This window comes from Balaenoptera physalus (genome assembly GCF_965194825.1).
Source record: "Balaenoptera physalus genome assembly, chromosome: 1".
In the NCBI taxonomy this organism is placed as follows: domain Eukaryota; kingdom Metazoa; phylum Chordata; class Mammalia; order Artiodactyla; family Balaenopteridae; genus Balaenoptera; species Balaenoptera physalus.
Window position 1 is genome coordinate 183,808,988 of NC_138882.1, and position 10,881 is coordinate 183,819,868.

At 44.6% G+C, this 10,881-nt stretch overlaps 1 protein-coding gene across 5 annotated transcripts in view; it reads left to right on the top strand.

Annotated features, from left to right (window-relative positions):
* FBXO42 (F-box protein 42) overlaps positions 1 to 9,103 on the top strand; it is an 88,798-nt gene extending 79,695 nt beyond the window's left edge. For 4 of the 5 annotated variants that reach the window (XM_082416558.1, XM_082416556.1, XM_082416557.1 and 1 more), the window contains 5 exons: positions 155 to 265; positions 1,613 to 1,709; positions 2,191 to 2,247; positions 2,908 to 3,024; positions 3,540 to 9,103. In XM_082416558.1, coding sequence (XP_082272684.1) covers positions 155 to 265; positions 1,613 to 1,709; positions 2,191 to 2,247; positions 2,908 to 3,024; positions 3,540 to 4,655 — 1,498 coding nt within the window. In that variant the 3' untranslated portion in view covers positions 4,656 to 9,103. The remainder of the gene's footprint in view (positions 1 to 154; positions 266 to 1,612; positions 1,710 to 2,190; positions 2,248 to 2,907; positions 3,025 to 3,539) is intronic. The other variant, XM_082416560.1, reaches the window with a different exon arrangement.
* The last annotated feature ends 1,778 nt before the right edge of the window (positions 9,104 to 10,881 follow it).

Below are 10,881 nucleotides of genomic sequence, written 5' to 3' on the forward strand. Positions count from 1 at the left end.
GCCATCCTCCGTTTATTACCCTGACGGTTTCTCTACTGCAGGTGATAGGATTGTCATTTTAAATGGATGCCTGCTTACTGTTTTCCACCTTAAACACATAAGACCAGAAGCAGAGGGGCTGACTTCTTGGCTTCCTCCTGTCTTTCTATATTAGGTGGAACTGCATTGTGACAACCCATGGCCCGCCTCCCATGGCTGGCCATTCTTCTTGTGTGATAGACGATAAAATGATTGTCTTTGGTGGCTCCCTAGGATCCCGGCAAATGTAAGTATATTTGGTTTGCTTGCTATCAACCTGAACGTAAATACTCCTGGAAAAGTAAACTAGGTCAGAAAAGTAAACTAGTCAGGGTCAGTGTTCCTGAACATGGTTCTAATTAATCCAAATAATTATCTCACGCCCTACTATTCCATTTTCTGATTCTAGTCATAGACCAATAAGTTGAAAAACTCGCTCCATAGAATCAGGGCTATGTAGAATCTCTGTTTTGTTTGGTATGTGGTTCAATTCAGTGGGATCCAGTTCTGATGGGGCCTCCACCTTGTCTGTTTCTACCTGTGCCTACAGAAGGCCACCCTCCAAGAAGCAGAGTACTTTTCCTTTTCTCCTTTATGGCCCAGCTCGTAACCCTTGGGGCTTTAGAGAAGGAGAGAGGTAGATTGACAGGACAGGTGGAAATGGTTCACTCTCCAAATAGGATGGATTGAGGGAATGGGTAGGAGCAAGAAAACTGTGTCAAGCCTGACATCCTCTGTGAGGTGGTTCTCCCTGCCCACTGTCCTCCACCTCTGGCCACAACTGGCCAGCTCAGGCCAGACCCAGAGCAGTCTGTCTGAATCACTAGGTATCTGCTTTGGCATTAGGAGCAGTAGTGGTCATTTCCCCTGTGCTTTGAAATGGAAGTTGATGAGCCGTCAGCAATAAAACCATTCCAGATCCAACCCTGTTCCCCCTTAGGGTACCTTCCATCTTCTTATTTTAAAACAGTGTGGAGTAGACAATGTGAACTCTGCCCTCCAGATGAGCGGGTTTAGGGCTTTAGGTATTGGAGCTCTTACTCCTGTGTTCCTATGTGTGAATAAATGACCATAGAGAGGGGACCGTAAAATAGAGACTGCCACTTAGGAGTCTGTCCTTGCCATACTGGTCCATTGAGGGTTGGAGATGCCAATTTGTCCTTGATAAAACTGCAGCTTTCATTAGCCATGGTGAAATTACCTTTTGTAGCCAAAGTCAATAAATCTTAATCTCCTGGACAATGATGGAACTGCCTTTTGAATAATTTTTTTCTCTTCCTTGTGGGTTTTGCTTTTGAAAGACTATATCATGACTAGTATCTATTTCCTGCTATCACCAATTAATTAACTCTTACTTTAGGTATTATTGTTTGGCTACAGACATGACTCAAATGAGGCCTTATGGGTCAATGGAAAGAGCAAAGGTTTGAAGGTCTCCTTTCCAGGGAGAAGAGGGGAAGAAAAATATAGTTGAGTGCTAACTATGAGCATGGCACTTTTGGGGGGCATCCTTATGAATGTAACTTCATTTATAGCAGTTCTTGTGGTCCCTGAGAGCTCCCAACTGCTTCATTCTTTTGTCCTTGTCTTATAGGAGCAACGATGTCTGGGTCCTTGACCTCGAGCAGTGGGCGTGGTCCAAGCCGAACATCTCCGGCCCTAGTCCTCATCCTCGAGGTGGCCAATCTCAGGTGCTCAGAAATTAAAATAACTATTCAGCAAACACTGTAGCATCTTTCAGTTAGGACAGGAGAGGGAGGAGGGAGTCAGGTAAGATGCCAACATACATAAGCCAAAGAGAATTTATCATTCTTTTTTGCTGGTATTTATTTTTCAACTTCTAATGGGTTATAATTATTTTTGTTGGCTTTATATTATGCCTCTCCTGAAAGCATTTACTTTGCTTTTATATTTTTCAAGAGAACCCTGCATTTTATGTGGTTGGCACTCTCGTGTTAATAATATTTGATCAACAAAGAATCCATTCAGGTGAATCATCAGTAATTTGTTTACAAGGATCAGAATTGACATGGTTTGGGTAATGGAGATCTTATGGTAAATAGAATACTCTCATTTGGGAGCTGAGTAGACTATTTTCATTTACCACTGAAGTATAGGAGGTCAGATGCCTGTGTCTTTGTAGGTTTATTTTAAATTTCTTCCTCTCCCCAGATTGTCATAGATGATGCAACTATTTTAATCCTTGGAGGGTGTGGCGGTCCCAATGCTGTGAGTATTGCTGGTATGGCGTTCCCATGCACATGCTGCTAAGTATTCAAAACTTGCTTCCCCTGTCTCGTCTTGTAAAAGTGTACAAGGCCATTTCTGTAGCATTTTTATTTAGAAAATACCTTTTCCACTTTGGGTATGTAGCCTTTGTATTTTCTGGCCTTTTTCTTCACTCTCTTTTTGCAGGGGGAAGCTTTTCATCAGAGACATTCGTCTATTGAATATTCATATCTAAAGTCTTCCTAACTCCCACTTAGTCTTTGGGCTATGAGGTTTGCTGCTGTCATTTTTTCAAGGAGGGGTGGGACAGAAAAGCAGGTGGATAATGGCCAGAGTTCACATGGCAGATTCAGACGTTCTGGATATGTATTATCTACCCTTTCCATCAGTGTACACACACACAGATACACACGCACACATAAAACCACAGGCAAAGTTCAAAACCACTTAAAATTGATTCATGGGGTCACAAGTACAATTTCGTGTGCCAGACCAGTGGTAATATATGAATGAAGGAATGGCTAGAGATTTTGCTATTCTTTCTGAAGAATTCACGCACTCTATGACAGACAGCACAACTTTGAGATTCCAGCTCTGTGTGTGTATGTGTTTTGTAACATGTACCACACCTGAGTCCTGTTGTTGGTGCTTCTCTTACAGCTGTTCAAGGATGCTTGGTTGTTGCACATGCACTCAGGTCCCTGGGCCTGGCAACCACTCAAGGTAGAAAATGAAGACCATGGGGCCCCAGAACTGTGGTGCCATCCAGCTTGCCGAGTAAGTAGGGAACTGACAGGCCAGCAGAAGGAGAGGTCCTAAATTCTATAGCCAGATTAACTCATCAGATTTCCAAGCAACTTTGTATGGAAATTGAAAACCCCTTGATGTCACAAAAGAGGTGGACATTGACCGTAGCTTTTTGGGTATTTCTCACATACATGAGCCACTAGATGGAAAAACTTAACATGGGCCCCACTTATCCTTTAAGCCCCAGCTTTAAGCATCTCTTTGTCTCTAAAACTTGCCCCAGGGTCCCCCAAACAAATACTTGATTCCTTCCTCCACTCTACCCCTATTCTGTAGAGATAATTCAAATGGTAGCACATGTCTCCCTGTAGCAACAAATTGTTCCCATGTCTATCCCCACATCTAGCCTAGAGGGCAGACTGCATTCTTTTCATCTCTACATCTCAGGTACCTACAAAACACGTGGCACATCCCAGATGCTCATGATAAAATGTTTGATGGTTAAATGAATGATCAGAACTGAGCACAGGTTTTTTGTCTTCCAGGTAGGGCAGTGCGTGGTGGTCTTCAGCCAGGCTCCTAGTGGGCGAGCCCCACTCAGCCCCAGTTTGAACTCTCGCCCATCACCTATCAGTGCCACTCCTCCAGCCCTAGTTCCCGAACCTCGAGAATACCGCTCTCAGTCTCCGGTAAGGAGTATGGATGAAGCTCCCTGTGTTAACGGCCGCTGGGGAACACTGAGGCCCAGAGCGCAAAGACAGACCCCCTCAAGTTCCCGAGAAGGAAGCCTTTCCCCAGCCAGAGGAGATGGCTCTCCCATCCTCAATGGTGGGAATTTATCTCCAGGACCAGCAGCTGTAGGCGGCTCTTCCTTGGACAGCCCTGTACAGGCTGTATCTCCTAGCACTCCATCTACCACTGAAGGATATGACCTAAAAATGGGACTTTCTTTGGCCCCCCGACGAGGGTCACTACCAGATCAGAAAGATCTAAGATTAGGATCAATGGATCTGAACTGGGATCCAAAACCTGCTTCCAGTAGCAGTCATATGGATGGTGTGGACAACAGAACAGTTGGGGGAAGTTTGAGACACCCTCCTGAACAGACAAATGGTGTGCATACCCCGCCGCACGTGGCCAGTGCCCTTGCGGGAGCCGTTTCCCCAGGTGCCCTGCGTCGGAGCCTAGAAGCCGTCAAAGCAATGTCGTCCAAAGGCCCCCCAGCCTCCGCAGCACTAAGTCCTCCTCTGGGGTCTTCTCCAGGCTCCCCTGGGAGCCAGAACCTGAGCAGTGGAGAAACAGTGCCCGTTCCCCGCCCAGGGCCTGCCCAAGGAGATGGACATTCCTTACCTCCCATTGCCCGGCGCCTGGGCCACCACCCTCCACAGTCCCTAAACGTTGGCAAACCCTTGTACCAGAGTATGAACTGCAAGCCCATGCAGATGTACGTGCTGGACATTAAAGACACCAAGGAGAAGGGGCGAGTCAAGTGGAAAGTATTTAACAGCAGTTCTGTGGTTGGGCCTCCCGAAACCAGCCTGCATACAGTGGTGCAAGGCCGGGGTGAGCTCATCATCTTTGGGGGACTCATGGACAAGAAGCAGAATGTGAAGTACTATCCAAAAACAAACGCCTTGTACTTCGTGCGGGCGAAGAGATAATCTGTTCTGGAGCCCTTTCCCTGCCGGTGGCTTTTAATGTGGAATTTTCCAGCGTGCAAGCCTTTGGACTGAGAATTGAGAAAACAAAGGACAAAATTACTCTCATAAACCAAACCCCAATTCCCAACCTCACTCACTCCGGGCTGGGATCAAATCTCCATTAAGAAAAGAATTATATAAATATATATTATATAGCCAACTCTGTTTACAAAGAGGGAGAGATCTCCGTCCTGGTTCCGATAAAATTGTTGCTGTGTTTTAGCAGAGGCTGTGCTGCCTTTTTCTACTTTGCTGATAACTAGACCAAGAATTTAGGGAATAGATTAATACCAGAACCTTCCTAAAGAAACTGAAGAGCCACCTGTAAATCTTATTTGGCCTTCTTAGAGTTAGGAAAAGAAAGGGCATGTGTAAGACGCACGACTAGAGGTTTCAGATTCCCATGCCTCAGGGGCTGGCAGGGTAAAAGTAACCTGTAGAAAACTGTTCTTCTCCCCGCCCTGCCCCGCCCGCAGAGGACCTGTGAAAACTCCTCTTTGCAGTAATGCCCTATGCCTGGCCCTATTCTGCTCTTTGTGACTGAGGAAAGTTACCCAACAAGGGATTTTTTTCCACATTTGTGTGCCGGGATCATCGTGAAACAAAGTTTATGCAGAAACACCTAGTGTCCATTGGTCTTTGCTCTCTCCATGTTTCAGAAAACATTCTGGTGTCTGATTGTGGAATTTTCTGACAATCATATTTCGTTGCAGTTGCCAAAAACCACATTTGTTCTCTTTTTCTTTCCCTTAAAACCTGATCCTCAGAGGCTGCCTTTTCTATTTATAGGCTGCTTTTCTTCCCTCCTTCCTCCCTTCCTCCTTCCCTCCCCACCCCTCCCTCCCTCTTTTTCTTTAATATGTGGGTTTTTTTAAGCCCTAAAACCTTTCGCACTTTCCTTTATTAAGCTTGGGTGCCCAGAGAAATCTCTTAGAAATATTTCTGGAATCCTTTTTCTGGTGTCACTAGGGGACCAGTAGGGAATTCTGAGATGCCAGTATCATGAGAAATCATTGAAGCATCAAAAGATACTGTTTTACCTTACGGGCTTCTTTTCATTTCCAAAGCACATTGGACACACCCATCCATGTTTATAGAATGTGGAAATTGATCTTGGGAGAGAATCCCAATAGCAGTTCCTTCTAGAAATGATTTTTGCCCTTGTTCGTGACATGCATTTTTCTGCCTGGCTATTGACTGGTGATTGGGTTGAATATCATGTGCTTGGCCTCTTTGATGCGTGGCTGACCTGGGGAGCAGCTCCTTCTTTGTCATTGTCTTGTTTACCTGTCACCCAAACAAGGCTTGGGTTTTTACTTTCATGTCATTTCTGAGATAAGGTATAACCAACCAGAGCATTTTTTTTGGTTGACACAGGGAATTACAAGTTACCAGTCTCTAAACCATGGCCTGGACATAGGAGACATTGGCACCACTTAAGTGTGGATTTTTTTGGTGATTTCTCATCAGTAGAAAGAGGATTTTTATTTTGCCTTTAGGGTTTAAATTTCAAAGCACTGCATTTCTCATCCCCACACTCCCCTTTTTCTTGTTAGCATTTCCCAAGCGCAAGCCTGCTACAGCTGGCCCTGGGTCCTGGCTCTCAGCCAGCTCTTAGCAGTCTGTCTGATAAGTCTGTTTTCTCCTGTTAACGTCATGTTAAATCCTTTCCCCTAGCCATTAGCTCTACAATGTGGTCTTGGTGGGAAAGCGCCCCTGGTGCCAAGCCCAGGAAAGGGCCAGCTCATGGGGAGGGGTATGTGTTCCAGAAACTGCTCTATGTGCTCCCTTAGATGAGGAAACTACCATGTGCCTACTTACTGTGGTGTCCAACTGCTCGGAGCTCAGCACTTAGCTTTCCAGACTCTCTGCTCTGGGCCTGTTGCCAGTCCTTCTTTGGCAAAGACTGTTTGATCATGTGGGGGTCCTTATTCACAAGAGAAAGCTAGCCTAGAAGATCAGCAATTTTGGCATTACTGCTATTGCTGAACCTTGTTTATGACATTGCATTTGTGCATGGACAGTGCCTCCAAACTCAGTTCCTACTTAAGTATAAAGTATTTGGAAGCCTGAAAGTTCAGAATCTCAACTTTGTAATCTTTCCTTTTGTCCTGTGGCCTTCCTAAGCCAGCTGTTAACTTGTTGATTCCTTCTACTTTCCCCAAGTAGGCAGGCAACAGAGATGATGATTCTCTTAGAAAGTAACCTGGCTCCTCGGGACTCCGTGGCATCCCAGTATTACCCACGCCACTTGGAACCAGACGGTCTGTTTACAGCTCTTTAAGAAAAATCTGCCTCTTCCGCACCTGGTGGTGTTGGTCCTGGTGGCTCCTGGGCATTGTGGTCGTGTGTCTTGGGAGAGTGACTCAACATAGTCAAGGTGATTGTCTCCTCGGGCCCTTGTGAAGCCGCCCCATGCAGTGGAACTTCAGGCGTCTCAGCTGAGGTGACCATTTCCACAGCGCCATGGATGCTTCAGTCAGATCAGATTTAACCACAACTCTGGTTTTGACATGATGCCAATTTTGTCTTAAAATTCACTGAGGAAAATGAGACAAAATATTTTTTTAAACCCTCAGGAGCACCTAAAGTAAATATTTATCAATATTTAAGTATTTAAAATACATTTTGTTTCTACTTGAAGCTTTAACCCCCTTCCATTCCTGCAAGTGTGCCTTTGAGAGCCCCCATGTCACATTGACTCCACTGGCCACCTCATTGACGTTGTGAGAATTTTAGTCTCTTCCCGTCCTCTTGAACAGAGCTTCCTGTTTTCTCATTTTGCAGGCTCTGCAGCAGAGAGGGTTCTGTATTTTTGCTCATATTTCTGCCCTGCTGCTACACTTCGGTGGTGGGTTCCACAAACCACCACCCACCCACTGCACCCACCGTACATTTGGAAGCACACATTTGGTATCAAAACAAGCTTAAATTTTAGTTGTAAGGCAATACTGGGCTTACTCTCTTCCCAGCCCTCTAGAGATTGATTTCATTTTAACGTTTGAGTTTTCTATCAAGAGCTGAAACCACGAACTATCCTAGGAACTGTGTCCAAACTCTTTAAAACAGAAGAAGAGGAAGAAGAAAGAAAAGCAACTGAAGTCTTGACTTTGGAGGACAGAAAGCCACCAGCTGATGGAGAACAAAGGGATGCTTCCTTTTCCTTTCACTTTATTTTTCTGGATTTCCTTCTGCTTTGCTTCTTCAGAGTGACATTCCTGGTTGGTTTGTCTGTCTGTCCTTGTCCTTGTAGTGATCCTGGTATGGTGATGTGCTCTGCTTTGCATTATCTGTGGTCTCTTACCAGCACACAAGTCAGTGGGGAGGATCTGAACACACGCAGGGGCAAGGAAGCCGAACTTCAAAGCCTGTACCCCATGCAGCCTCCCCATGAACTGCAGAAGGCATGTTCTGCATGGTCACCAGTAAGTGGCTCCCTCCACCATGTTCACTGTCAAATGAAAGCAACCCTTAGGCATTGGCTCCACTGTACTCTCTCTCCTCGCTCTGCTCCCTTCCCACCAACCAGGGTTCATGTCAGTGCACACCTGTTGTGCCCTGACGAAGCTGGTGCTGTGAGTGATGTTTCCCATACAGCTCGGGGGTCCTGGGTGGCTTACCCTGAGATGATCATTTTAGGCACATAACAGTGTAGGAATGAAAAGTGGATTTGATTTCATTGATATTTAAATCTGTCGATTTTATTTTTTGTTTATGTTTTCCCCAATGACTTTTTAGCAGTTTAACAAATAAAACAAAATGGATAGAATTGTCTTAACTGTTCTATTAGTATGAAGGAAAGAAAGCAAGCTGTGACAAAAAGCAATTGGAGATTGAAGTTGGAAGCAAGGTAGTTGGAAAGATACTCCTCCTCTAGGAGGGTTGACCATCCCTGAGGACGTCATTTAATAAAGCAGCTCTCTCCATCATGCTTGAAGGACTCAGTGTTTCAGAGCCTCAGTACCACCCTGCATTGGAGACCCAAGAGAGGTGATGAGCTTGGAGCAGCGGCCCAGGGACCAGGATGACATCTACGCCATCACTGGCCTCCTAAGCAAAGATGAGGACACAGGGCCTCCGGGTCTTGAAACAGCATAGCAAATGGGGGTTCAGAACACAGGCCTGAGCCCTATAGGCCTGTGGCTAATTCTGCCTTCTGCTATTTACTACTTAATCTTGGATACAAGTTTCCTATCTATAAATATAGTTTCTATTTTATAGGATCATGAGGATTAATTAAAGTTGTATATGAAGAGCACCAGCACAGTGCCTGGCACATAATAAATGCTTAATAAATAGTGGCTGTTATTTATAATTAGCCCTTGAAGAATATACGTGATCTTGAATGAAGTGCTGGGCAATGTGTGTAAATTGTTAGGAGCATGGCCATACTAAAGATTATGCATGTCTACAGTTGTCTGAGTTGTCTTTTACATGTCACCATGAGAACCTCTGAGGCTTTTGCCTCGAGAGCAGTACGTAGCAGCTGCTGCCATCAATCAGGTCAGAATGGTCTCAGTAGTTTCGTCTCCCTTTGGACTTTCTTCTTTGGTTTGCCAGTTGAATTCAGCCTCTAGCTCATGAAGGATTCTGCCTGGATTCAAGGGCACACTTAGGAGTCCCTCTCATCAAGCCTCTTAGATAGCCTCATCCACCAGTGGGCAGAGAGCAGAAGCAAGAAGAACTACAATCCTGCAGCCTGTGGAACAAAAACCACATTCACAGAAAGATAGACAAGATGAAAAGGCAGAGGGCTATGTACCAGATGAAGGAACAAGAGAAAACCCCAGAAAAACAACCAAATGAAGTGGAGATAGGCAACCTTCCAGAAAAAGAATTCAGAATAATGATAAGATGATCCAGGACCTTGGAAAAGCAATGGAAGCAAAGATCGAGAAGATGCAAGAAATGTTTAACAAAGACCTAGAAGAATTAAAGAACAAACAAACAGAGATGAACAATACAATAACTGAAATGAAAACTACACTAGAAGGAATCAATAGCAGAATAACTGAGGCAGAAGAACGGATAAGTGACCTGGAAGACAGAATGGTGGAATTCACTGCTGTGGAACAGAATAAAGAATGAAAAAAAATTAAGACAGCCTAAGAGACCTCTGGGACAACATTAAACGCAACGATGGCTTCCCTGGTGGTGCAGTGGTTAAGAATCCGCCTGCCAAAGCAGGAGACACGGGTTCAATCCCTGGTCCGGGAAGATCCCACATGCCGTGGAGCAACTAAGCCTGTGCGCCAAAACTACTGAGCCTGTGCCCTAGAGCCTTCGGGCCACAGCTACTGAAGCCCGCGCGCCTAGAGCCCATGCTCCGCAACAACAGAAGCCACCACAATGAGAACCCGCTCACAGCAATGAAGACCCAACGCAGCCATAAATAAATAAATAAACAAACAAACGCAATGACATTCACATTATAGGGGTCCCAGAAGGAGAAGAGAGAGAAAATATTTGAAGAGATTATATATAGTCGAAAACTTCCCTAACATGGGAAAGGAAATAGCCACACAAGTCCAGGAAACGCAGCAAGTCCCATACAGGATAAACCCAAGGAGAAACATGCCGAGACACATAGTAATCAAATTGACAAAAATTAAAGACAAAGAAAAAGTATTGAAAGCAGCAAGGGAAAAACAAAAAATAACATACAAAGGAACTCCCATAAGGTTAACAGCTGATTTCTCAGCAGAAACTCTACAAGCCAGAAGGGAGTGGCATGATATACTTAAAGTGGTGAAAGGGAAGAACCTACAACCAAGATTACTCTACCCAGCAAGGATCTCATTCAGATTTGATGGAGAAATCAAAAGCTTTACAGACAAGCAAAGGCTAAGAGAATTCAGCACCACCAAACCAGCTCTACAACAAATGCTAAAGGAACTTCTCTAAGTGGGAAACACAAGAGAAGAAAAGGACCTACAAAAACAAACCCAAAACAATTAAGAAAATGGTAATAGGAACATACATATCGATAATTACCTTAAACGTGAATGGATTAAATGCTCCAACCAAAAGACACAGGCTTGCTGAATGGATACAAAAACAAGACCCATATATATGCTGTCTACAAGAGACCCACTTCAGACTTATTTCTAAGTGGTAGAATTATAGCTAATTTTAGTATTTGTTTTGCTTATGTATATTCTGTAGTAGCCACAGGTGTTTCTTGTGC